This window comes from Lachnellula hyalina (assembly GCF_007821495.1).
Source record: "Lachnellula hyalina strain CBS 185.66 chromosome Unknown contig00177, whole genome shotgun sequence".
In the NCBI taxonomy this organism is placed as follows: Eukaryota; Fungi; Ascomycota; class Leotiomycetes; order Helotiales; family Lachnaceae; genus Lachnellula; species Lachnellula hyalina.
The window spans coordinates 22,074-48,941 of NW_022157291.1; the positions used below are offsets into that span (position 1 = coordinate 22,074).

At 47.8% G+C, this 26,868-nt stretch overlaps 10 protein-coding genes across 10 annotated transcripts; 4 read left to right on the forward strand and 6 right to left on the reverse strand.

Moving 5' to 3' along the window:
• Nucleotides 1-442: 442 nt before the first annotated feature.
• tpcF (Glutathione S-transferase-like protein tpcF) lies at nt 443-1,509 on the forward strand (the record flags this gene model as incomplete). The annotated part of the gene is made up of 4 exons (XM_031152343.1): nt 443-763; nt 818-893; nt 1,027-1,292; nt 1,417-1,509. 4 exons carry the CDS (start codon nt 443-445, stop codon nt 1,507-1,509), a joined length of 756 nt encoding a protein of 251 aa, XP_031002279.1.
• Nucleotides 1,510-1,761: 252 nt separating this feature from the next.
• On the reverse strand, nt 1,762-4,736 carry sec39 (Protein transport protein; the record flags this gene model as incomplete). Its single annotated transcript, XM_031152344.1, has 3 exons — nt 1,762-2,926; nt 2,988-3,144; nt 3,197-4,736. 3 exons carry the CDS (start codon nt 4,734-4,736, stop codon nt 1,762-1,764), a joined length of 2,862 nt encoding a protein of 953 aa, XP_031002280.1.
• Nucleotides 4,737-4,952: 216 nt separating this feature from the next.
• Nucleotides 4,953-5,439, forward strand: LHYA1_G007416 (NADH dehydrogenase [ubiquinone] iron-sulfur protein 5-A; the record flags this gene model as incomplete). The annotated part of the gene is made up of 3 exons (XM_031152345.1): nt 4,953-4,980; nt 5,065-5,204; nt 5,290-5,439. 3 exons carry the CDS (start codon nt 4,953-4,955, stop codon nt 5,437-5,439), a joined length of 318 nt encoding a protein of 105 aa, XP_031002277.1.
• A 5,450-nt stretch (nt 5,440-10,889) lies between these two features.
• LHYA1_G007417 (uncharacterized protein) lies at nt 10,890-11,354 on the reverse strand (the record flags this gene model as incomplete). Its single annotated transcript, XM_031152346.1, has 2 exons — nt 10,890-10,982; nt 11,046-11,354. The coding sequence occupies 2 exons, from the start codon at nt 11,352-11,354 to the stop codon at nt 10,890-10,892; spliced, it is 402 nt and encodes a 133-aa protein (XP_031002278.1).
• An 80-nt stretch (nt 11,355-11,434) lies between these two features.
• Nucleotides 11,435-12,100, reverse strand: LHYA1_G007418 (putative RNA-binding protein; the record flags this gene model as incomplete). Its single annotated transcript, XM_031152347.1, has 3 exons — nt 11,435-11,786; nt 11,837-11,957; nt 12,055-12,100. 3 exons carry the CDS (start codon nt 12,098-12,100, stop codon nt 11,435-11,437), a joined length of 519 nt encoding a protein of 172 aa, XP_031002271.1.
• A 602-nt stretch (nt 12,101-12,702) lies between these two features.
• On the reverse strand, nt 12,703-15,284 carry LHYA1_G007419 (putative glutaminase; the record flags this gene model as incomplete). The annotated part of the gene is made up of 4 exons (XM_031152348.1): nt 12,703-12,902; nt 12,959-14,913; nt 14,964-15,058; nt 15,081-15,284. 4 exons carry the CDS (start codon nt 15,282-15,284, stop codon nt 12,703-12,705), a joined length of 2,454 nt encoding a protein of 817 aa, XP_031002272.1.
• Nucleotides 15,285-15,805: 521 nt separating this feature from the next.
• Nucleotides 15,806-16,609, forward strand: lvr_0 (Levodione reductase; the record flags this gene model as incomplete). The annotated part of the gene is made up of 2 exons (XM_031152349.1): nt 15,806-16,250; nt 16,305-16,609. The coding sequence occupies 2 exons, from the start codon at nt 15,806-15,808 to the stop codon at nt 16,607-16,609; spliced, it is 750 nt and encodes a 249-aa protein (XP_031002290.1).
• A 489-nt stretch (nt 16,610-17,098) lies between these two features.
• LHYA1_G007421 (uncharacterized protein) lies at nt 17,099-18,177 on the reverse strand (the record flags this gene model as incomplete). Its single annotated transcript, XM_031152350.1, has 3 exons — nt 17,099-17,836; nt 18,014-18,078; nt 18,156-18,177. The coding sequence occupies 3 exons, from the start codon at nt 18,175-18,177 to the stop codon at nt 17,099-17,101; spliced, it is 825 nt and encodes a 274-aa protein (XP_031002289.1).
• Nucleotides 18,178-18,863: 686 nt separating this feature from the next.
• On the forward strand, nt 18,864-19,914 carry APA2 (Diadenosine 5',5'''-P1,P4-tetraphosphate phosphorylase; the record flags this gene model as incomplete). Its single annotated transcript, XM_031152351.1, has 2 exons — nt 18,864-18,983; nt 19,048-19,914. 2 exons carry the CDS (start codon nt 18,864-18,866, stop codon nt 19,912-19,914), a joined length of 987 nt encoding a protein of 328 aa, XP_031002288.1.
• A 153-nt stretch (nt 19,915-20,067) lies between these two features.
• On the reverse strand, nt 20,068-21,913 carry LHYA1_G007423 (uncharacterized protein; the record flags this gene model as incomplete). Its single annotated transcript, XM_031152352.1, has 3 exons — nt 20,068-20,241; nt 20,288-21,658; nt 21,710-21,913. The coding sequence occupies 3 exons, from the start codon at nt 21,911-21,913 to the stop codon at nt 20,068-20,070; spliced, it is 1,749 nt and encodes a 582-aa protein (XP_031002287.1).
• Between the last annotated feature and the right edge of the window lie 4,955 nt (nt 21,914-26,868).

Consider the following 26,868-nt stretch of genomic DNA (forward strand, 5'->3'; position numbering starts at 1 on the left):
TCAGTTCTGTGGTTTATAATGTATGGAAAGGAAACAAAATGTTCCAGAGGAAAAACGATTAGGTATGGATTTCCCCAAAAGGGAAAGGTGCATGAGTGTAAAGCATTTTCTGATAAGCCTGGCTACCTTAGGCAGCACCGCTTCCCTTGGCACGTGATGGTCAGCAGGTTTATGGATGTTTACTTCTCTCTCTCAAAAATGAGGTATTACTGACACCATTTGAAGCTATCATAGTAAAACAGTGTAAATTCATATAGAAAAGCACTGAACTTTGGTTTCACGTGATATGACAATTGGATTACCAAATTACCTTACCTACCCGATTATCAAGCACTGTGGGGTAATAATACAATGAACCGTTCTTTCATGGTCTCGGTCTTGCTCCCTCCCATCAAATTTATAGATAACAACCCGCATCATTCACTTGTCAAACTAATCCAATATGGCTTCCCGTCCAAACATCCACTTATACACAACCCAAACCCCCAATGGCATCAAGATATCCATCACTCTTGAAGAACTCGGCCTGCCGTACCAGGTCACAAAGATCGATATCTCCAAAGACACCCAGAAAGAGCCATGGTTCCTAGAGATAAACCCCAACGGGCGTATACCAGCTCTCACGGATACATTTGATGACGGCAAGACAATCAATCTTTTCGAATCTGGTAGTATCCAGCAGTATCTTGTAGATCAGTATGACAAAGACTATAAGATCTCTTACCCACGAGGATCGCGCGAGTTCTATGAAGTCAACAATTGGGTCAGTCAGATGCACCTTTGTAAGAAGGGGTTTGAAGCTGAAATGGACCTATAGTTGTTTTTCCTCAACGCAGGTGTTGGACCAATGCAGGGACAAGCGAATCATTTCGGTCGTTATGCACCTGAACGCAGTAAGTGCCTGACCTTCATCACGTTCTATTTTTTTAAAAAAAAGGAAAACAAGCCCCGTCTTCGGAACCGTCTCATCTTCACCCCACAGCTTTCCAACCCGCAAACCCTCCATCTCAAACTAACTTGACCTAGTCGAATACGGCGTAAAGCGCTACACCAACGAGACTCGCCGTCTCTACGGCGTGCTCAATGCCCAGCTCGAGAAATCTACCTCGGGCTATCTAGTTGGTGACAAATGTACTATCGCCGACATAGCTCACTGGGGCTGGATTGCTGCTGCTTTCTGGGCTGGTGTTGATATCAATGAATTCCCAGCGCTGAAGGCGTGGGATGACAGGATGCTTGCTCGACCTGGTGTGGAGAAAGGCAGACATGTTCCAGAGCCTCACAGAATGAAGGTAAGAGAGCCAAGATGCCCTAAAACATACCTTCCGAATCCTCTATCAGGAGTAGATGGCGGCGCTTGAGCTATTCTGCTGTATAGGAGTCGGGCAGTATCCAACTAATTTTCATCCTTTATAGGAGCTTGCAAAGGATCTAAAAGAGACAGAACGGCAGGCCGAGGAAGCTAGGGCTTGGATTCAGAGAGGGATGGCAGCGGATGCTAAGAAATAGATGATGAATCCGAAAGGGGATAGGGAAATGATTTATAGAACCACATTGTGTCAGACACTTAGACTTTTTTCCTCAAGAGAACGATGTTGGTATCATTAATACATAGGCGGCCACAAGGGTATTCTACAACGCCATAATTAAATGCTCCACGCCAAACTCCCGCTCAAATGCGCCAAATGATAATGTCAGACCATGTGAGACGATCCTGCTGCGTTTAATGAGGACATACACGAGTGTGACCTAATTACAGTGTCAGGGTGAGCCGTGAGGCACATCCTCGCCATCCTCATTGTTCCTCACAGGTGGAGCATTAAGAAGCCAGCCAATGCCACTAGCAAGACCTCCAACAGCTGCGTTCTTCAGCTGATCTCTCTTCCGCGTCGTGTTTCTGGCAGCAGAATCTGGCGTGGCTACCCTAGAGCTATCGTTGCTCTCACGAGCCGCTGGCGGAGCGTTATGATTGCTGGGGTCGCTACCAGTACTTCTGAACACTGACAAAGCGGCGAGGGACCTCTGGGCCCGAGCTGCGCTTGCTACCGAAAGATCTAAAAGAGATAGAGGAGCCTCTTCTACGGCACGAGAAGCACCTGCTGCAGCATTATTCTTCATTGGTGTAGCTGCAAAGCCACCAGGCATGGCTTGATCATCTCCTTGTGCATCCCATGCGGCCTCTTGTTCAGTCTCTTGCTTGACATGTGTCTCCAATTCCTCCTCACAACGGCGAAAGACGTTGATGATCTCTGGAAGGGTTGCTTTTGGGGCAAGTCGAAGAGCCTGGGCGAGACACTCCATGCGTTGCTCCAAATGCCGAATCTCCGGATTACCGCTCGCATTGCCAAGATGAGTTGGCCTTGTAGTGTATGCAGTACGCCGATACTTGCCGGCTTGCAAGGCAGCGCGCCATGACCAATCGTCCATTGCTTGCGCAGGTACTTTCGCAAAAAGTCCGGATTCGTTATCAGTAGGCTCTGGCGTGCGAGCTTGTGCCGGGCCAGCAATCTTCCTAAGACGAGTTGTTACATAGGAATAAGCGGTTTCGAAGTCATCCTCAACAAGAGAGGCATCGATGCACATGCTAACCACTCGCTTTTCCGCAATGGATTCTTGCTCCCGAGTCTGATCCACATCTAGAGGTTTCGTGTGGCCTGAGACACTTCGAGCAACGAGCCCTGCCTTTACCATATTTTGTCCCATGTCAATAAAATCATTGATCTTGGCGTAACTTTTGGGGTTTTGCTCAAGAACCTTGCCGATGATTGATATTGGATCACCATGGACTCGTAGGCTGACAGGTTTGAATGGCTCTCCCTGCTTAAATACCAACCGATACCGTCCTATAGAATGCGTGACATCTACCAGATGGAAAAGTTGGTCTTGGTCGACAGACTCTTTTAGCGTGTCATGGAATGTAGTCAAACTGGATTAATGTTAGCGAGACTTCTTTCATATTCTTCTCTGCCCGGGGGGCAGTGGCATACATGTCAAGACATTGCTTTACGCCTCCACGTGTTTTGTTGGCGTTGGTAGCATTGTCGTAAGCATTCATAGCTGATGAGATGATGGTTTCCACTAAAACCTTCCTTGGCAGAGGTCGATCTGGACCTGTCTCGTAGATTGATTTCGCAAGAGAATATCCTAGGCGAGTCAGCGTGAGACCAGAAAAAAAAAGTCCCGAGCAAAGACTGACGGGTATTCTTCAGGAGGGTTTTCAGGATCTCAGTCTCGATAAGGTCCTGGCGAAGTTTCCCAAGGATGCCCCTTCCTTTCGTTGCATCTGCACCTTCCGAAAGCTCTTCGGCACCCCAACTATGCAACCAAAGTAACTCATTTCTCACACGAATCCAGTATTTGTCGTCCTCTTTGGGCCCATTGACGATATTCATCATCAATCTTGAGAGAGTGATTCCCTGTTCCTGCTCATTCTGGAGGAGCGCAAGTTCCCCTGCCCTCCTGATCGTGAGCTTATGTCCAGTCTTCATACATATGTATGTAGAAACCAGTAAAGCGTGAAGTAATCGCAGAGATGTTTCATTCGGGGCAGTTAAGATATTCTGGTCGCTAAGGAAGTCGTTCCGGAGATGCAAAGCATTCTTTTCAGACAAGACGTCTCCCAGGCCGAACACAGGAGAAAGCAGGGCGGCCGCGGCTTGCAAGGTCGGAGTCCTATCCTGATCCATCAAAGTGATTATCCGTGACAATATTCGGTCAATACCATTCAGTGCTTCAATAGACTCCTCAGAGATGAGATATGCCGAAGCAATTGCTGCTCGGGCATATCTTCTCTCCAGATGCTGTTGGTCATTTTCATCTAGCCAAATAACACCATCTCCATAACTCCCAAAATCTGAATCTCCTGGGCCATCCCATTGTTCCACGGCTTCTACAGCTGTTTTCCAAGATGTGGCTGCTTGTTTGGTGACCCATTGAAACACCTCCTCCCAACCAACACATCGTTCGTTCGCAAACAGGCTATCGTTCATGGGCATAGCCACCTGCTTTCGAATCTCGGAGTTCCTGTGGAGTTTTCTTCTCTTCCATCTACTATCGCCATACATCCATGGCCCTATCAAACCCCGTAGGTCTCGCCCAACACTTTTTGTCTCATTCTTAGTCTCCTCCTTGCCGGTTCTAGAGAGTAGCAGATTGACCCCAGCCTTGTCGTCCAAAAGCTCAAACTCAGAAATTGTAAGAAGAGTCACAATCCCCGGGTGATATTCGTAGTTTAACCGCACAAGAGGTAAAATGGTAGATATCATCCAAGTTCGAAGATACATAGAATGATGTAGGAATGGCTCAAGCAAGCCTGGTAATTGTGCGATCAGTCCAGTACTTTCGTCAATTCGTAATGCTCGAAGGACAAGAAAGCAGACAAAGGGGTCTGCGGGGTCATCTTCTGGAGCATATGGCCATTTCAAATGAAGTAGGTGTAGCTTTCGAACTTTCTTCTGTGCCTCTATTTCGCTCATTTCAGCCAAGGTGTGGTTGTTGGCTGGGTATTTGGAATCTTCCGTGGTTCCTCCAGAAACGAGATCTTCAAGCAAAGAGACATATTTCAAAGATTCGACAGTTTCCGGTAGATGGCTGAGGAGGATGCGCAGGACAAGCTCTCGGTGGAGAGTCTTCGAATGCTGTGCTATAAGGGATTGGAGGGTTGGTATATCCGCTTTGGTGGCTAGCTGGACTGCTAAAAGTATGGCCTTAGCTGGAGAAACATCAAGTCCTGCCATATTTCACAAATCCACCACAGAATTCGAAGAAATGGACATTTAGTGAAACTGTCGCTGTCGTGTTTAGCTGTCCGTCATAGCTGTTCTGTCCAGCTTTTTGTTGTTGCCTGATATCTGGTGAGGCATCACTGCATCTGCTAGCGGGTTCTTCATCGACAACCGGAACGTCCCACGAACGTTCAAGCTCTCACCCAGAACGCCAATCGAGCAAACAAGATGTCTTCCGGCTATGGACTTAGTGGAGGTCAGTAATATACTTCTCGCTGGCTTCGAACAACCCAGCACGCCTTCAATGTTCCTCTCAATGGCTGACAATCTCCCTTCCCAGGCCAATCGCGATGCTTCCCCTTCTGGCAAGAGGTCCTAGCTTGCTATGTTGTGAATACCTCCTCCGACGACGATTCAGGAAAGCGGAAATGTGCGCCGGTTTTGGAGGACTATTATGAGTGCTTACACCACAAGAAAGAGGTTGGTGCCGACTAAGAGCATCTATTCCGGCGTTCAGTATCCGGAGTCTCCAGCACAACAGCTGCTAACCCTTCGTTCGCTATAGGCATCGAGAGTACATGCATTGCAAACAGCATACCGAAAATCAGAAGCAGCGGCATTATCGACTCGAGACAAAGCACCACCGGCAGGAGCGATCAGGAATCTGGGGTTGCTGGACAAGGAGGAGGATACTAAGACCGTGCTTGGTAAATAAGCAGCTGCATGGTGGAACTGGGAAATCTGTACATTACGCAGTGCTCACGGTATTGAAGAATGAAAGCATAAAATTGTATTCCATGTCTTCAAGGAAGCTTGTAACCCAGACCGAGGATCACTGCAATTAAGCCGAGCTTGTACTGTGTTCGTGAATGGTGTTCTTCCTATCCTCCACGTTCTGTTCAATATCTGCTATCTTTGTACTTTTCTAGTATCACGCAATATTCTTTTCATCTTTAGCAACATGCATGTTGTTGTAGAAAGTTAGATGCATGTACTCTTTTGGCGCGTAAGGACTGTAATCTTCAGCGCATTTTAACTGTAACGGAATCACAACCTTACTATGTCAATAATATTCTGGCTAGGGGCGAAGAGACAGGAAACAGGGTAGGATAGGATAGCGCAGTGCGAAGAGATACAAGCTCGCGGACGTCTAATAGCAAGTTAGAGCTTCCTTGGTATTGGCAGTGTGAGCTCCTAGGCCCGACAAGGTATGTTAAACACCCAGATTGCTTGGCTATGATGCGAGACTTGATATGCCCAAAGTAAACGATTTTGACAAACAATTATAGGTATCTTAGAAGTGTTAGATTGTATGTCCTGAGTATCTTTTGTCATATAAGCATTGTCAGGGATGCATCGCCAATCTCTTCTATGCTCTCCAAGTGAAGTCTGCACAGTATTCACATGACAAATTCACCTGGTTTCAACCAGAACGGTAGCGATGACATGCAAACCTTAGCAAATTCGGTTCGCAAACGAATGTTGTTATAAGGTACCCAAACAACACCGTCTCCCCCCTTATTCTTTCAACAATATAGCGACAACGGAAACCATTGATAGATCCACATACACAATGCCGACCCAGAATGGGCTCAAGCTGTCGCTGATCAGTCATAAGCAGTGTTTGGCTCTGCCTGAGATTGACCACCCTGAGACGTCGCAATTCACTAAAAGAAGCCCTCTCATCAGGAGGGAGGAGGTCTTCAATTCGACTCTACCTTCAGTACCTATAGAGAGCAAGGCGGACAAGTTGCTTGGGAGACAACCGTCGGTGTCTGTTTATGTCCCATCTACACCTGGTAAAGCAAGACTCCTAAGCTTGTGCGTAGCCACTTCTAATCACTTGAACTTAGGCATGCGCTTCTGGCTTCGTCTTGAGCTTCTTGAAGGCCTACCAGACATCACACCTTATTTATTTTGCAAGCTTTTGATGAACGGGCGTGATGTAACATCTTGTGGACTTCCCGCTGGCAAGCCTGCGGGATACCGAATTATGAAGGGCCTCTTCGATCCAAGCGATCGATATAACTACAAGGATGAAAAGGGCATTCCCCTGAAGAACTGTGGCTTGGAGCGAAGAGCTTTTCATTTTGCCGAAGAAGTAAACACCATCTCCCCGCTGGAAGAGGGTGGCGTCATTGAGGTTCGATTCTTCCGATCCCAAGGTCGCCAACAGAGAGTGCAGGATCCGCCGAAATTCGAAAAGCAAAATGGTTACGGCCTTGTGTAAGTTTCGTTCCATATATGCTTTGGTGCCCTTCCTACCACTTGTCTCCCTGAAGAATTAGCGGCAATTATGTTCATGCTAACGCAGCTTCATTCATAGATTGGCTTCTAACGGTCTTGTTGAACACCCGGAAAGCGCCAAATTTTACAACTGGCACCTCAAAGATCCAAAGAACAAACCCTTTGTGGTGTTCAAATTCTACTACCGTAGTTGGAAAACTCTCTCTGAGCTGCACATAGCCTCACCCGAACACCCAAAACAGCTGCTTCGGGCGACGCCTAGCCTTATGTCACTTGCAGGCCTTTCAAGAGTCGATCAGTACCGATTAGACGAGGAGCGCTTCAGAGAGATAGAAAAATCTAGTAAATCCGCGAATCGCTCGTCGCTCAAGCTTGCTGTTGATCAAGATGACCTCACAGAGGAGAGCGATGAGGAGAAGGACGAGGCGGATGAGGACGAGGTGGATGAGGCTTCTGAAGATCAGGCATTCGAGAAATATGATGACGGCTTTCGCTTCAGCTCCGATATAGACGACAGACATGAACACCCGGTGTCGGCTGACGGCTCGGATGCGGATCTGGAAGACAATGGAGATGTGCTGGGTGAAGTTGCTTCTGCTGGAGAAGTAAAGCACCAGTTCGCAAATCGGAATTTGAAGCCGTTCTGGGACGCAGAGATCTCTGGTAATTCTGCAGGTCGTCTGCTGGCAGACCAGGCACCCAGAGGACCGGATGTTGTCACTGATCCTGGCGAATATGTCAACGAATCTTCGGTTGTGGAACAGGGAGATTTCACGCCTCATTCCATATCTGACGGTGACGATCTCGGCAACAAATCGACGATAATAGTTATTTCGAAACCCGACATTGAAGTCTCATCCCAGAATATGACAGTTTCCTACTTAAACCGACCTCTGCCTACACCTCCGGTTCGAAAATCATCATTTCGGAAGTCGTTCCTAAGCAAGGTGCTCGCAAATAACAAACTCTCCCATTCAGATATGTCTCAAGCTCAGTCTACCAGCGCAAACAGTCCCTTATCAGAGCTTCCAGCTACGGCCTATGTACGCGCTCAGAGCGATTCGCCTAAGCTTGATGTCGCAAGAGTAGTCAAGCATAGCGGCATTGCGAAGCTGATAGACACGCCTCCACGAAGCAAGAGGGACAGTGTTAACAGCTTCACCAGTTCCAGGAGCGCATCACCGGCTACTGTCGCATCGCTTGCATCGATGCCGAGATACAGCTCTCTAGGTCCCGCAGCTCCTCCCCGTCCTAGACCTAGCTCCGACGAATACTATCTAAGTCCCACGTCTGAGGAAGAGTACCCGATCGGAACTGCCATATGCCTTCAAAGCCCACATGCGCGAGATCAAACAGTGCACCGCCATTATTTCACAAGCCTTCCCCCTCCTAAGGTTTTCGGCAGCCAAAATACCGACCCTCAGAAGAAGAGCCCTCGTGATGCCTTTTTCGAAGCCGAGCAACAACAACAGAGAGGAGGAACCCCGCTTTCGCCAGTCTCTGAAAAGAGTGTTCCGGGCAGCATTCCTGACGTTGATATACCAGACCTCGATATTGCAACCTCGATTGATTCTAGCTCTAACAGATCCATCCGTGAACGTCGTATGGCTGTCCACCACAAGTCTGGCCCCGGCGCCGCCGCTCCCGCGAACCTGAGAATCATCGTCCCAAATGGAGAAGAGGAAGAGAGACCAGCATATGTCAGGGGTGAAAGGCACAGCGAGGGGGAGAAAGAGCATACGGTCCACATCTACGAGATCCCGGCATCCGCACCACAGCTTCGCCAGCCGCGTCGGGTTTCAGGATTGCATAATCTGAAGTTAACACCACCAAAGAGCGGGGGAGAGAGAGTTGAGTCTAGGCTATCGGCAAAATGGCTGCAAGGTTGAATAAGGAAATAAATGTCTGAGAATGGATGGGACAATTTGCGTTGCGTTTGCTACTGTGGCATTAGACTACAAAAACCTGCGGCTTGGCATTTGTAGGGAGTAGAATATTGAACTGGCTGGACCCTAATGTCATAGCATGAATGATATCCTGATATCAAATATATCCACGTACTGAATCATCTCCTTAAGCTGCATAAACGCCCCTCTATTATCACAGGAGGTCACGACTCTCTATCCGCGGTGTCAACGTACCTAAAAGGAGAACGCAGAGCTACCCATGAATTGTTCAGCCAATCTGAAAACCACGACACTAAAAAGTACAGAGAAGCCAAAACATCAACAATGGATTAGACAAGTACTTGCCTAAAAGAATGCTTTGTGGGGGGGGGGGGGAGGGAGTAACCGTCAAGCGAGTAAAGTTCAACGATTAATTCTCACCGAAACCTAGACTAGTAAACTATTACACATACACATTGGATGTGATTTCAAATTCCGTTCATTCAATTACATATACCTACTACCTACCTCCTTCGCCATGCGGCTTAGTAAACATAAATATGAATGTAAATGTAAATGCAAACACAAATATAAAAACAAGCCAGCCGCTAGCTGCGCAAGGGACAATGAAAGGCGGAAAAGAGGAAATTCAAAACTCGGGGTCCGGGGCGAGATGAATGGTCCTACGCGGTGACATTTGTAAGGTGTAGATGGATTGTAGGACCTGTGCTGCATGTACGGGGAAAGCTAGAGCAGCATTGTAATGGGCTAAGAGAGGATCCCTCGACGAATGCGTGGAAGCTGTAGCACTTCAAACATAGACCGAGTCACACCGTGACACCAACCTTACCATGGAAAGCAAAGGTCAGCAAGGTGACATATGAATCATCACAAAAGCTCTGAATCTGTGAAGAAAATAGTATTTTAGATATGAAAAAAGAAAAACCTGTTTCAAGATAGCAAACAATGTAGCGTCCACCCCCTTTGCACATCCCTGGCGCTGCTTGTTCCTTTTGGCATTCTTGGCAAACGCCCAGATTTCAGCCACACGAGGACAAAGTGCCATACCACGCGACCTACCAATACTTTGTCGGGGATCATGGAACATAGATCAGCACCGAATTCAGCTCGGGTTGCGAATGATATAGTTGGATGAAGCACAAATCATAATGTGGCCTCGTGATTTGACTGCTTGAGTGCTGTGCTTCATCATCTAAGTAGGAGCATATTATAGCAAATGGCGAATAGGGTATTAATTGCATTCCGTAGAATGTTTTCGTAGATATTCTGTGACTCACATATCAGCCACCGTGTATTTGGGATTGTACCTTTTTCCTTTTGTCAAACGAAGCTTTCCAAAAGTTCAAGCATTCGATTTTGTCAGAAAATTGAGCGGCGAAAGTATGGAGGATTGATGTATATTGCATTTTACGATTAGTTGCCTCATTATTGGATTACGGCGCGTCGCAGCTTATTGTGAAAGGACGGGGCGGAATAGTAGCAAATATCAGGGATTGATATCGAATTTCGAATTAACGAGCACGTTGGAAAATTGCTGTCAATGAATTGTTTTGCCAGTGCGCATTTGCTGATCACGGGAGAGGCTGTAGTTGTGTTTTTTTTTTTTTGCTTTCGAATTCTGTTCTGGCGCTAAAGCAGACCCAAGTCGTAACAGTTCGAAAAAGCGTGTTGGCCGAAATTTGTGACAGAAGCTCAGCCAAAGCTTAATATTGGTACAAGGGGACATGAGGTGCTGAATCTGAGCGTTGACCGTGAATGACCAGAAATCTGTCCAGGTATGACTAAGAACACACAGAGATGGGCAGTTTTTATGTTGACCCGCTCGACTGACCGAATGTCGTTTCGAAGAGACCCGACCATGAAAGAATAAAGAAAATCCCTAGCATCCGTAGAAGTCCCCAAATGACCTGAAAGTTCGCTCGATCTGCCGAAAGTGTAGACACCCGCTTTTATGCTCCGCCGCTCGTAGCTTCGGACCACGATAAATACAAAGGAGAAAGTCGCACACAAGTTAAAGAGCACATGCATCAATGAAAGCCGCCGATCCAAAGCTATGGTTGCGCGTTCGAGATCGTGCGAATTTAACGAGCAGGGCGCTCACCACCTATGTTGGTTAGCGATCAATATTCACGACGGCTGTATTTGTCATCCTCATAGTGCTGTCTACCTCCGTATGGCTCTCTAGCCTCTCCACGAGGAGCGGGATCACCATAGTTGGATGCAGGAGCAGGTTCACGAGCAGAACCACGATCACCTCGGTCATAACGGTCAGAGTATCCTCCGCCGCCTCGTGGACGGTCATCACCACCTCGGCTGCTGTATCGATCATCGCGTGCGTAGCGATCGACTCCGCGAGGGGCGTACCCGTCATCACGATCACGGCCATAGCCACGGTCGCGACGGTCATCTCGGCGATAATCATCGTAACGACCATAGCCACCACCTCCGCCACGGCGGCGGTCATCATAGCGGTCATTGTAGCGTCCAGGTGGGGGTCCACGATTGTCGTCTTCTATTGTTTTAGTTAATTGTGTATGGCAAAGGGGTCAAGGGGTACTAGCCTCTCTTCGGTGGCCCAAAGTATTTGCCTGGAGTTGGAGTACGAGGGCGGGAACGTCTGGCCTTCTCAATGCTCAGAGTGCGGCCTTCGATGACTTCGCCTTGGAGACCCTCCTTTGCGGCATCAGCCTGGTCGGCAGTGACCATTTTGACGAAACCGAAGCCACGAGACTCCTTGCTGTGGGGATCAAGCATGATTTGGCACTTCTCAACATCTCCGTATTTCTCGAAGAGGCGGGTGACTTCGAGCTCCGAGAGCTTAGGGTGAATGCCAGTGACGAACAGGTTAGAGCCTGGGTTGATTGCGCCATCATCCTGGGGAGGTCCGCGATCGTTCTTTGGGGGACCACTACGAGCTTGTCAGTGGACAAACAATCCTCTGAGGGGATTAATACTAACCGGCTGTCAATATGACCGTTGCCATTAGGAGATGCAGACCGGCGTTGGCCTCGCGGACTATCATTACGACGGGTAGGTCGAGGGGAGGCACTGCGATCGCGCTCGTAACGGGGAGCCTCGTCTACGCGTCAAACGCCAAGTCAGCATCAAGTTGTGCCAGTCAAAATAGGTCGCGAAGGTTGTTGGAAGTTGGGAAGAAGAGTCAGATCGTAGCTTACCCTCGTAGCGAGTGCCGTTCTCGTTCTCGTAATCCATGGAGGCCATGTTGATGAGGTTCTTGGTTGGTTCAAGGGCTGCTTGCTGCAAGATGCGAAAAGAAAAGGAGCCGAGTAGAGTCTACCGGTATAATGGGAGCAGAAAGCAGTTCAGGGACTGCAGTAGACAGGTGGTAGTCTCTGAGATTGGTCGTAGAGATGGATGTTTGTGATGGAAATATTACAGTTGAAGAAGAAGCTAAGGTGTCGTGTTGGTTGAGGAGCAAAGTAAATTTAGGGGAAACTGACACTTTTGGCACGGACTTCACGCTAAACCCGAAGGGAACATTCTCCCGCCCCACTCATTCCTCTTTCTTTTTCTCCGGAATTAGAAGCCAACGGTCAACTTGAATGCTTTCAGATGTACCTTATGGTAAATACTGCTGGAGCAAGCTAGAACGGCATATAATGAATGTGCTCTATATTCAATCTGCCGATATTGTTCAGGCGCGATGCTAACCGGAACACCCAGGTTATTATTCAGTACACTTTTCCATCACACTCGAAACTGAACATGAGATAAAGACATAAGACGTTGATTCGTGTACTAATTTACAAACTGCCAAGAAAAAAGACAAAATATTGACTTTTTGAATTCCAAGTCTCATATACCTACAACTCGAGCCTGCCAGTTGCAAATTCGGGAGCGGGCTCGTCATCTAGGAAGCTGAGAGCCTCCACAGCCTTTCCCCCACAAGCTCTCTCTAAGGCCAAAAAGGCATAGTGACCGCCCACAACTGGTCTGGCTTTGAAAGAATTCCCTGGGAAACCTCCGTCTCCCTCGGTATCATACAAGTCCGTAAGTGGACAATCTGTTAGGTTTGGTCAGCAGTGCAAACAAAACGGCTGGAAACGGAACTCTACATACCAGTCGATGTCTCATTCACCCACAATGCTATAGATTCGACTATTTCTTCCCGCACTTGCTTGCTAGCAACTGCCACTGCGAAAAATTCCCAGTCGCTTTTAGTTTGCAAATGCCTGCTGTCAAGTGGTAATCCATACCTTTGACGGACGTTGTGGTACCAGTCGCTTTGGGTTTTGTAGACTTTCTCATCGATGAAAGCGGTCTTAGATGGCTTAGATCCGAGTAAAGGCTTCTGGCCCTGTGCGAAACGTGGACTAGGACTCGAAGGTAGGTGAAAGCAGAGTAGGGCATCTGCGTACAGATTGTAGAGCGTGGTCCAGCTGCCGTACCAGGTGTATGCCAACTTAGCATGGGTGCCGTCTCGCGAGAAGGCAAATTCGTCGTGCCATCTCTTGATATATACCTCGGAGATATTCTGATAATACTTCGCATCTTCAGTCTCTCCCACGAGGTCGGCAATTTCGGCCATTGCTCGAATTCCAATGATTCCCTTCACCGCGAGGTTTGTCTGGTTTGCCAACCAGCCAGCGAAATCATCCGTTGACAATTGATTGCTCGGGATAAGGGTTTCCCGAACAAGATATCCGGTCCATTGCTTCCACAACCTGTAGGACTTCTCAATCCATTTGCGCGCTTGCTTTTCACCCTTGGCAGAAATTGGGCCTCCAAAAGAGTCATCCATACCATCAGAGTCAATGTAAAGTGGGAACGACCCATCAGCGGACTCTACGTATTTATTTGCCCCAGCTGCAGACCAGATGCTGGCTGGCTCGGTATCGTATTTAAGTGAGTTGACAAGAGCCAATCCCATAATCAGCATGTCTCCACATTCTTCAACAGGCATATACTCGTCGTTGCCATCCGGATGCCCAGTCGCATTTGGGAAACTGGCACCAACATCGTGCATACTGTAATCGTTGGGATATTGTCCACTAAGCTGATGCTCAATCAGAGGCTCCATGAGCCAGGCCAGCCACTTCGGATTCGTGTATAGGAAGTATGGGAAGGCAGGGTAGATAACATCAACAGTATTTATGTTCCCATCGGACGAGATCTCCTTGAAGAAAATAAGTGGATCGTCAGGGGTTCCTGCGAAGCTGCAACCACCCATAACTTGACGAGCACTTAGGGCAAGAATGTCCTTGTAATCTTCAGACCCAGATTTCAAAGCATCTATTTCTAGCTGCTCCGAGTAGTTTCCGGCAAGCTTGGATGCCGTAGCGAAGTCGTGGTAGTGGAAATCGAGTACAGTTTCTGCCGTCGGGTAATAAGATTGCCATAGTGGCTTCATCAAAGTCATTCCCCGGGCAGATGCGTACTGGAGGACTGGATCTTGAATATGGGCAATTGTGAAGAGGACGCTATCGTATGACTTTCCACCCGCTGCAGAGGTGCCATTGAGCTCGAATGACTTGGAAAAGGCAAAGACAGGCTCGTCATCCATAATAGCCCTGAAGTTTTCATCAACGGAATTTTGTAGCGTTCCAGTTCTCGAAAACCGTTGGCGAAGCAGAGCAGAAGTACCAGCTTCATGTTGGACATCTGATGGGCCCGTGAAAAATAAGGTTCCCCATTCCCCTCGGTCAGCATCTTCCGTCAGCAGCTGCTCGGTCATTCGCTTGACTTTCCATGTTTTGAGGGGTGCATTTTGCTTCTTTCCCTCGATGTGTTCCTGACCGAACTCCCACCGGATTGTATTATCCCTATTCGCACTAACCCATAGACCGTTTAAGTCCACATAGATATCAAGGTCGAATCCTCCACTGACTTCCACGGTGAGGTATGATGCCGGAATTGCTTGTCGAAGTGAAGACGTTGGGGTTACAGGAGATAGAAAAGACAGAACAACATCTAGCGGTTCTTGAGAGGATTTGGGTGCAGGTATTTTGTATGTCAGATTCGTAGTGGAGGCATCGAAAGTAGCTCCAACATATGCGGGGTAGGAAACATTGAACCTGCATCCAAATGATTAGCTTCGGAACATTGGGAAAGTTGTGTGACAAACGTTTCTCCAGATTTTGGGAGCGAATCTTGAGCTCTGCCAAGTAGAGGAAATACTGTATTGGACTTTGGGACCGCAGCCAAAACCGATAATCCGACCTGTGCACAGCTGTCAGCCTACCAGCTTTGAAGGATTCCGGGAAAGCTGTACCTCTTGTCCAGTCCAGAAAATAGGCCAGTGGTCCCAAGGATTCTCTCGAGCATGTCCCAGCCAGGTACTTAAATAAGGAGTTCGCACAGCGAGAGGTATAACAGGCGGCGTCAACGTCGAGGCCTCGCTGATGACGGCAACAGCCGCCACAGCCAAACAAGTCGTCCAGCGCATGTTGGAATGTAGTCAATAGGGAATTAGCACCAGCTGTAATTCCTGTGTCGATATGTTGGTCTTCAGGACATGGATTTACAACAAAGTCTCAGGTTTACTCCCAAAACAACCAAGGGTGAAGGGAAGAAGGAAGGACGATGGTGGTAGTTGTGGGGAAAGACCATACAAGCACTGTAGCTGCAGGTGAAGCAAGTCTAGCTAGCGTCTTGAAACAACGCCACCAGCCATCCTTCCAAGCTTTCCCCAGCTTTTGCCTGCGAGACAAGTTGCCAAGACCGCATGACTTTCGGTGCATTTCGCCCGAGAAAGCAGTAAAAATCAACAGCGCGGGGTCTCGATGGGCAAAGATGCTCCGCCGCGCCGTTGGTTATCCTACTGTACTGTACGTGTGAACCTTTCTATATAATATACCTTGGCCAAGCCTGTTCCTGTATACAAATAGTGGGAGCCTGTGACTGTGTATTGTTCTCTGTCTTTGATCTTTACTGCGGCTTGGAATCGACCACAAGTCCTTTATCAGCATGTCTTTAGAAGGCAAAGTTATTGCTATTACTGGAGGCGCCAGTGGCATCGGGTTGGCTACAGCGAATCTGATCTCGAGCCGAGGCGCAACAGTCTGCCTTGCAGATATTGATCCCGCCAGCATCTCCGCAGCCGAATCCCATTTCACGGCTCGCAAAGTTCCCTTTTCTGTGACCCAAGTGGATGTCTCGAAGCGACCGGAAGTCGATGCATGGGTTGATGGCATCGTCGAAAGATTTGGAAAGTTGGATGGAGCCGTAAATTCCGCTGGAGTCATCGGAAAACACCATGGGATCACTACGATCACGGAGCTTGAGGATGATGAATGGCATAGGATCATCTCTGTAAACTTGACGGGCATGATGTACTCTTTGAGAGCAGAGTTGAGAAAGATTTCGGAAGGAGGATCGATTGTCAATCTCTCTTCCATACAAGGCGTCATGGGTAGGCCTTTCGTTCTTCTCAAAGCCTAAGACGTTCACTTACAATGGGACATAGGTTTCCCGGGTAGCGCAGCATATGTCACCAGTAAGCATGGTGTCATTGGCCTTACAAGGTCAGCGGCAAAGGAGAATGGATATCGAAATGTTCGAGTAAATGCTGTTGCTCCGGGATCTATCATTACTCCTTTGCTGAAAACGGCTCAAGAGGGAAACCCCGATGAAGGCAGCGATAACCCCGCCGTCATCAAGCGGCCGGGCACTGCTGAAGAGATGGCAAATATCATTGCTTTCCTTGTGGGACCTGAGAGTTCTTATGTCACAGGCTCAGTGTATGGTGGTGATGGCGGCTGGGACTGTTAATGATCTGGATCAGGCGAGCATGGTATTACTTGTTTTGAACACCGGAGGATTAAAAAGTATACTTGGTACTCTAGCTGCAAAGTTATGAGGGACAGTGTCATACAATCAACGTGCCTCGCCTAGCAGCCCATTTACGATTTTCGAGTCCAAATTTCTCACAATTTGCAACATAATATTTTAGCCGTCACTCTTTCATAAGCAAGTCTTACTCTTTGTTCTCAGGCTAGGAGCAGGGCGAATATGGGGAGCATTTGTTCGCAGCGTTCCCAAATCATACTAGATACCGGGCAGTCATTGCTAAATAAATCAGCTCTGGTTGGTTTTGATATCCAGAACGATGAACAAAAGAGATACGATGCTGAGTCGAACCTCAAAACTTAGTACGGGGACCTGAATTCGGTTCATGTTGAGCATATATTTCGTGTAATAATATTATACAATGCTTGAACACATCAAATGTCAGATCTTACAAAACGCCATCCAAACACATTATGCTAGGTGAGGTGCCACCTGCTGTGGGCTATTCGTGCCACTTTCACTCGAGGCCGTATATGTAGAAGGCCTATTGTTATAAACGCATGCTTTCGCTCTCCGAAATTTTGCGAAACAATTCTCGACCACGTCTTCTCTCGTCATGCCCCTTTTCACGATCCCTGTCTCCATCAGCTCCTTCAAAAACGACTCCACCTCATCATACTCGTTCCAATCCTTCTGGAAGCGATCAGGCAGGCCTGAATTGTGCAGCAGTGCTAAGAGTCCTGCAATGACGGTATTTGCCGCTGCCAGTAGTGTAATCGCGAGCTCTTGTCCGTTTGCTCTTGAACCCAGAGCCGTCAACGCGGCACCCAGTAAGAGCTGGAACACCATACTGGTATTGACTAAAGCCGCAGAGACGTAGTAGGAATATTGGCAATTGACTCTCGCTCGGATAACGTCTCTGTATAAGCCATCGGGTATGCCTTTGGGTGGGTACATCTTGGAGGTTGGGTGGAGAAGCGCTTGACTTTCCACACTGCTCGAGGCGCCGATTGCATGACATACAATTGCTAAATCAGCATCGGAGAGTCTGGTGATATTGTAATGACGGTCCGGTAGCGGTGACTCCATGTGTGGTGCTGTCGATGTGGCGATGGAGGGCGTGGTGGAAGTAGGTGGCTTTAGATCCGCCATAGTAACAGGAGTGCAAGTGTATAATATGGTTGGAGGCTTGAAAATGTACGAGGATCTCTAGTTTGAGCTTACAGCTAATCAAATAACGCTCTTAGTATATGACTTTGGAACGAAGGGAAAATGAGGGGATAGAAAACTTTAAGATGGGGTTTAGGACATTTATAGGCATCCTGGTTGCTCACGAGGCTGTCTAAAAAGTTGTGCCATAAGCACTGGAGTCCTAGATGATCCTACGAGGGCTTGCTGGAGGTATGAGACGCTGCCTCCTAACAGCTTTGCACGAAATGGGGCACTGGGAACTGGAGTGAACACAAGGTAATACAAACATCAGACTTACTCCCAAAACAGAGTCAAACTACAAACGATAGCTTCATACCGGAAGTCATAGAAACCAGCATGGTCAAGTGATAGCTGATCTGACTGTACTTCGTAATATTTCGCATTCAAGATCGCCAATATATAAAAGCCCTAGTACAAATAGAAGGAGCAGTATCCTTGGTTGGCGCCAACGTATGATAGTAAGCTGACGGCCTATTCAAAAGACTAACAAGAACACCAACATTGAGGCTCATCTGTGTAACGAAGATCCAATAATAGCGTTTTAACGGTCAGCCTTGCGGCGGCACAGGCATTCTTGATTGCAATTCATATCAGTGGTGTCAACTAGAACGAAAGATGCGAGGTGTGAGTAAGATTTCCTTTTCCCAGTGTGTAGCAGTAAGGATAAACATTCCAAATTCAAAAGAGGATTGCAGTATGTCTGAAAGACTGACAGAGCAAAGAGCTCTGAAACCAACACTCGCTGGTTCAATGGCGGCCCCCAACAAAGAGCTAGCCTCGAACATGAATCTCGATGAATCCGAGCCCTCATGACGATCAATACGGAGAGTATCATATGCTGTGAGAGCGTAGGGAACACGAGGTGAGACCAGCCCAAAATGGAAAACGTTGGTGATCGTTGATGTTTGACATTGATCGGAAACTTATGTAAGTCGAAAAGCAGGCTAGTACACGTGATCCCGAAATGCTGCTAACCTTTTGGGGCGGCACCTGATTTCAACCTCCTTCAGTCCTTAGCTTCACCATGCCAGCCATACGAGCTCTGCCAGCTCTTGTTCGGGGCCAATTCAAGACGGCCCAAGAGGCTGGAGATCTCACCTTTTACTCAACCCAAGTCTCAATCCTTTCTTGCAATGGTCTTCCTGTATGTGCAGCGTAACACAATCCTAATGACCAGTATCTCCGGGTCAACTTGCTAATTCCCATAGTTTCAAATCCGATTTTCCCCTGCCCTCGCAAGTAAACCGAAGTCAAACAAACCGCGCAACGCTAAACTTGTAGACCCATTTGAGAATCCTCAAAAGGGCCTATTTCTGGCTGATTTGTCGCCCACTCACTACTTGGTCCTCAATAAATTCCCCGTTATTCCAGACCATTTCATACTTGCAACCAAGAGATTTCAAGAGCAAACGGATCTCCTAGAGGAAGAAGATATTAGTGCTGCGTATGAGTGTTTGAAAGCGTACCGGGCCCAAGGAGAAGAGTTATTTGGATTTTTCAATTCTGGTGAACACTCAGGAGCATCACAACCTCATCGGCACATCCAATTCCTACCTGTTGAATCAATGCGCAATGGTATTGATGAAGGGATTTCCTGGAATGTTCTGGCCGACAACCTCACAGGAAACCAAGACACAGCAGACCTACCTTTTACCTACTTTGTGTCGGAGATCCCAGACGCAAACATTGCGACTCCAAGCCAACTTCACAAAATATATACAACACTGTACGATAGGGCTCTAAAAGCAACCCAGAAATTTGCTGAACGCCCAGGAAGTTCATTCTCATTGCTCGAAACCACAAGAAAAGGAGCATCCCCAATAAGCTACAATATTGGACTCACCGATCGAAAAATGGTCCTGTGCCCTCGTGTTTCAGAGGGTTCAAAGATCAAGAGCATAGAGGGCGAAGTTATTGGCCCTATCGCTCTCAATGGCACTGTGCTTGGTGGTACACTTCTGGTTAAGAGCAACGAGGAATGGCAGGCTCTACGAAACGATGAATCAAAACTTCAAGAAGTCCTTCAAGCTATTGGCATCCCTTCTCAAAAGATTAGTCTTGGTGAACGACTTTGATTACGACTACATTTGACAATCTAGAAGTTGGCAACTCATGACGCCTCTGAATAACAAATACACGAATTTATCCATACCAAAGAAACATGCCCGTACTCATACATGTTCCCAACCTCCCGAGGTCTTCATTTCAAAATAGAACCGTCATACTCGTTACTCCGACCGACCGTGAAGGTCATCCCAACGTTTTCGACAAGTGGCATTGCCGAAATGATAAGACCCACCATTATTGGCAATGTATTCAGCGACCGACTTCCAAGGAACTTTGTTTCTCGACAGATCGGAACTACTAGTCAACTTTTGCACAGCCCTATTCAATAGTCGCACCTACAGAAATCAGCAATGTCAAACCATAGAAAAGCACTTTACTTACATCGTTGTCGTTCCACTCCGGTTTCCTCACTCGAGCGGCCTTATGCTTTGTCAATGTACGGAACCGCCCTCTCAGCGTCGATTCTGCCTCTGTAAATTTCCCTTGTTTGCGTATATCTTTGTAAGACATGCCAGCCAGCTTCGACCTCACTAGGTAATCATCTTTGGCGTCCCGATGGTGTATGGCCTGTGCGGTTGCACTTGATTGATTCGACGCCGCCCAGAATGTTTCTTCTGGAAGAGGCTTTGGCTCAATTTTCTTTGGTGTATTGAACTTTGGGGAGGCCAATTCAGAGAGCCTAGACTCTCTTTGGAACTTTGCATTTATGTTGCCATGAGAATGGTCCCTTTTTCGGGATAGGCTGGCAGATGTACGCCTCGATGAACGCCTCTTGGCTGCCTGTGCTGGATCGAAATTATCACTGGGCGGAATGGACAAAGCTCTGCGAGGACTGGGCTGCGAATCTGGGAGTATCTGTCGAGGCGGACGAATCGGCACCGGTTGCTCGACTACTGCTAATGTCTCAGGCCCCGAAAAGTCCGACGCATCTTCCTCAATACTGGGAGCGGAGCTGCAATCAGAGCGTGAGATGGCAGATTCTTGGCTCGATCCTGATGATGACATAGGCGCTGATGGGGCATCCAAAGTTAGCAACTTGGGTGAAATAGTACTTTGGGCGCCCGCGGCTCGTGACGCCCAAGAATTCCCTGAAATGGGTCCATTATTCCAAACGTCCCCAAGTTCTTGATTTTGTTGTGTATCCTGAAGTCTTGGAAGTCCATCGTTGGTCGGAAATAGCCCATAAGTGTTATGATACTGGTTATCGGCGCTTCGGGCATTTTCTGACCACCATGTTGTCTTTACTGTGTTGTCAACGGCGGATGGCTCGACGTGGGGAATCATCGATTGCTGATTAATACCTGCGCCGTGTGATGTCAAGTTGTCATATGCGATGTCGTCACAAGTTTTTGTATCCATAAGCTCATTCATTGTCGAGTTGGTTTCCATGTAGGAGCGTTGTGCTTGCGCTATCGGTGATGCTGGTGAGAACGCGGCAATGTCTGGCTGGCTGGAGACTTGATATGAAAAGTCTTTGAGACCACATCGTGAGCTCGAAAACTCTGCGAAGCTCCCTCTCCCGTGGTCTGTACCCCATTGTAAATAGGGAGCTCCGAGCATTGGATTTGGTCTCTGGACGTAGTTCATATCCAACACTGGCTCGTGATATGCTTGAAGTGATGCCGAGGCCTTCCGAGGTTGGCTATGACCTTGCCGCGAATTGCTGCATGGGGTCGTCTTTGGTAAGTGGGCGGGTTGGGTAACGGCCAAAGGAGAAGCTTCTTGGAAGTATCCACCGTATACGAAGTGTTCCTTAATTCTGTCAGTCTTTCTTGAACTTCTTCTTTTCAGGTCTCGGCTTACCGGTAGATTCTCGTTGTTGAATTCACCAATATGTTGGTCCCAATTATCGTTTGTAGATGCCACGGGCCTGAATACACTCCATGCGTTGACATCGTTGTTCGTCATTTCTACAAGTCTTTGATGCAAAGACTCCGTTCTCTGAACTGGGACAAAGCTTCCGAAGCCATTCGAGACAACTCGGGGGTTTGCATTAATAAACATCATGTTAACGCCTCACCGCTTTCTTGTCTCGGCCCTGATGTAGCTTTGCGAAAGCAATGCTTCTAGTCGACCGCTAGATGTACTTCAAAGGCGGGAAGGAGGCCTATAGACTTCGTCATCAGCCAATGTCATGCAACACTGCTCCAAAATCAACAGAACACCAAGCGGTCGACCTATGAGCATTCACCCCAGTTTAAAAGATGTACATCGTGCTTTAGAGGGGTTTTTGTTACTGATGAATGCTCCAACACATAGTGAAGTTATGCAAGGAAAAGCAAATACCCTCTCATGGTTGTTATGATTTCAAGACTTCCCAACTCCAGTTGTACCCTCCTATCATTTTACTTACTTCCTACACCGCCAGCAGAGCAACAAGATGGAGACTCTTACCTTTCGTTCAACCTTGCTTCCTTCCTTATTACCAACCTTTCTGAAACACTCGTGATATCGATTATTCTACTTTCATATGAACAAAGACCTGTGAAAAATTGAACAGTAACCCCAGATTGGAAATATGTGCAAAGAACTTTATTTTTCGCCGATATGCTATGGTTGCTGGTCTGCTGTTATATGATTGCATGCTAGAGGTCCACAATGCCAGGCGAGTACGGGAACACTTTCTATTAGATTTCAGCAAATTTCAGGCCATGGCCTTCTAGATGTGCCAAAGAAGGAATCGCTGCCGAAGAAGACCGTGCTTTCTCCGCATTTGCTACCAAGCGCTTCAAGTTGGTTGTCATTACACTGGCTTGCTGATCTAAATAGCTAGCCGCGAATTCATGAAGCCTCCCGTTGTCTCCTGAGCATGGATTAAACAGCTTTTTATCAGAACTGCGGATTACCATCGCTTCATTCAAATTCTCGATACCTCTTGATAAGGCTGAATTGAGGTCTGATCTTGCTGTCCGCGGTTGGTGCAACATCTGGCTCCAGCGCCTAAGCGCCGTGGAGACTGCGGCTATACCTTACTACCAGTTCCGCTGCACGCGTCCGAGGCTAGAGCCACAAACCAGATATGCGAATGAACTCGTTCGCATGTCTCAGGTTTACTCCGAATGTGTTGCTGGTTCCTTAGGGCCAAAGTGGTGGGCATGAACCGGATGTTTCTGTCAGAGCAAACTGACGGCTACGTGCATTCCTGAACCAGGCTCGGCCGGTATGACATATTTCCTAACAAACGACCATTGGATGGCTCTCTTCTACTGCTGCAGTGCTGACCGCTTTGATCATAGTGTGGACTTACTTCCTCCCTGATATCCGGGCGTGTGTGAATGTCCCGCAAAGTGTGACACCTCGCCACGTGCTTCAGGACACATGGCTATATCAAGCACGCGACTGCCATTGCCCGGTGTTAAAGCTCCATCTTGCCCTACCCCAACCACGCAGGATGTTTCATACTTCCATCCCATCTACCGGTTCTGTTTCTAGCCCCGCCGCCTCGCCTGGAGATGCTAAATCTTCCTGCTGGAAGCCACTTGGGGAAATAACACAATCACAGGCAGTCACACAACGCAGAGACTGCCCAAGATCAGCCGGATCGTTGCACGTACCAACCTAGCGATCCGCATAAATGACCCTTGGCGCATGAATCTCATCGTGTGTCCCAACGTCAGGTCTCAGATTTTCCCTCCACAGGTGCTCCCGCCTCATATCTGAGACCAGACATAGCGGGAAATGGATGACAGACAGGTCCATGATTGGCTTGATTCAGACCTTATTCTTGCCGTAGCTAAACACCAGACTAATCACAACATCGGATGCGACTCCCGTGTTGATTAGATCCGTGCCGGAAGGACTCGAGAATTGAGTAGCTTTGGGCAGCAACCTGACCGTGAATTTCCTCGTCTCTGTGGCGTCTGCTAACCGTCAATTGTGATCCATGGACGTTACGAATAAAAGATTAGCGGTCTTTTTTCTGTGAGTGGTTGATGTAAAGAGCAGTTGATTCACCGCTGAAATCGTAAATCACTAACTGGGACGGAATATTGCTTCTTCCGGACGCAGGTGCAAGAGGTACCAGATTAAAGTAATACTGGATAGACGTCCTTATGAGACGAGTGATATGCAAGGCTGGTGGGTGGGTCGCTATGCGGTCTGTCCTGAAATTGAAGCATTCCTTGGCGATGAGAAGGAAAGAAGATGCATCTCATTGGGCTCGGACTTCTCCGACGGAATCGAAACGTAACTAAACTTCTTACCCGGGTTTTGGGGTCGACTGACTGCTGGACGGAGCTTGAAACCGCAACCGCACTTCTTCGCATCTCGCTTCACAAGCGACACGGAAAGGGGTAATACGTGACAGCTGGAAGACCTCTCTTCTTGTATTACTCCGTACGGTACCTAGCTGCCCAACCAACTTAGAATATCATGATTCTTGTATGCCGACTAATGCGTGGAATAGATAGGCCACTCAATCATAATCAGCACATTCTTTCCCCGCCCAGGCTCAGGCTCACTTCAATCAACAGTTCACAAGACAAGAAAAACGAAGGTCAAGACGAGATCAAAATCACACCGCTCCTTCATGAACGGAAAGAAGGGAGTAGTATTGTGCGAAATTCGAAAGCCTTCGAACCAAGCTTGGCAATAATGGATATCCCAGACTAGGAATTTCTTGTCCCTCGAGCTTCCCTCTCCATCATAGCCTTCAATCTGCTCCAGCTCCCCACATCAGGCAAAAAAGTTTTACAGTAAGGCCTGTTCCATCCTCATCTTTTGTCTTCAAGCCCCGAAGAAGACGCTCTTCGGACCTGGATCACACCTCCAAGCCTCCTTCTATCTTCACTTTCCACCTACTCACTAATCACAGTCCAGAATTCCGTATACGCCCCCATCCTCGGTCCACGCATTGCATGGCTTCATAAGTAATCATATTGACCAAAGTACTTGCTTCCAGGGTTCGATTTTCAGAGTCCCTGCATACTACGCTATACGCACAATACTATCCTCGCGGGCTCATTGTTGGGTTCTAGTGCTAGAACCCAGATTCCAGCTTTCGGGGCGCTGGCAGTATTTATGGTTCTTATCTTCAGAGATCTTGCTAGGGACAGGCTCAGCGTGGGAGACACCACCCACATAAACAACCATGTCGGTCATCCCAGAAGATTCTAATACCACACGAACACTATCTATGGCAAGGACTTTGCGATTCGACGAGGGACAAGGAGCAGAAGTTTTATTGGGCGGGATGGACCAATGCAGTTAATGCTCATATGAGTTTCGTGCCCATCGGCAATTAGATACCCTCCAGGTGAGCCACTGATGTCTGCATTGTTTCGACTTCCAAAGAACATCGAGGCAGGGCTCTTGGGCGACGAAGGTAGAAGGCCAAGTCGGAATTGTGGTAAGGTCGCTAAAATGGAGACAAAAACTCTTGATGTGGCCGAAACTTGGCATGTAAATAGATTTGATGGCTTCGATCCGATTGTGGTTTTGATCGTAGAGCGGCTAGCCATATAGACCGTCGCTTCTTTAAGATACAGGATTTGAAGAGCTCAAGGGCGACATCTGCAGTTCCAACAGTCACAATGAAAGCTTTGCCCACTAGAGAAGAGGTATGATTCTCAACAAAAGCTGGACTAACTATAGGGGATTTGGTGAGATTTCCCTATAGTTGGTTGAATAGGACATTGACGAGTTTGATTGAGCGGGTAAATGTTGGATATGTCAAGATCACAAACCCAGAGCCACGTAGCAATCTATAAATATGGCCGGAGCCAAGTTAGAATTTCCGTTCATTTGTAGAAGACTCGACAAGATATTTGGAGATATATTACCGAACTGTCAAGTATTATTAGGGAGGTGCCAGCACCAAAGGTTGTTCGCCCCGCTGACCCCTCCAAAAATTCGTCGCACGCATCAACTCATCATCCATCAAAAACCACCACTTTCTCGCAAACTCAGGTGAAAATTCCCATCCCATCGGATCCCAAGGAGTTGAGCCCCACACCTTGAACCCATGCATATCCAGAACAAATTCCGTTTCGTTGATCGTCGAAACTGACTTCAGGAGTCGGTCCCGCAATAAAGCATGTGGCAGCATGTCGACATAGGGTCTGTGGGGTATTATCTGCTGTTGTGAGGTCGGAGTAAGTGGTGGTGGTAAGGTGTCTATTGTTGCCCCGATGTTGAAGCCACTGTCTTGCATGCAGGCTAGTTTGAGGATACTGGCAATGCAGAGGAAGGCGTCCCATGTATCTATACCACTCAACACCATGAACCGGTTGTCTACTGTGGGATCGGGAGAGAATGGCCTTTGGAAGGTGCTAAAACTTGGGCTGCTGAAAACGCTCAAATCCGCCGATGTAGTGGGCAAATACTGAGGTTCAGTGCCCGAACAAGCCCTGTTTGCCTCTCCAGAGGTGCCGCCGATCTGACGAGAACACTGCACCAATCCATTTCTCTGCTTGTTAACAAGCTTCGACCCTGGGATCGCTGTTAGTCGAACCCGTCACGGTTGCTTTACTAAGTGCCGTACTTCTTGCTCGCTGTGATAGCCTATTCTGAACCCGTTTCCGCTCAATGGGGTCCGCTATCCTAGTCCAGTCCTCCTCGGAAGACTTCAAATATGCGCTCCACGCGGGATTCATAGCCATTATTAGAGAAACACAGCAATATTTTAGTGGGGGAAATGGATCTAGTGTCTGTTGTTGAGCGTCAACTTTTGATGCTGGTAATATGTCGTCCACCAGCCTAGCCTCCATCCGGCTAGGGTTAGAATTTACCCCTTTCTGACATGCTTACCAACGTCTCTTCCATCATCTTGTTCTTGAACAGTTCTACTATCTTCTATATATGAAGTATGCTTCATAGATCGAACTGTTTTCAATCTTGCAATACGTACTTAAATTGCTAACCTGTAACCTTCAGAGGGTATTCATGTCACGTGAGAGCCAAATTACCAAGAAGGTGTTGGACGATATGATCTACATATTGTGTGTTTTGTAGGAGGCGAAGTA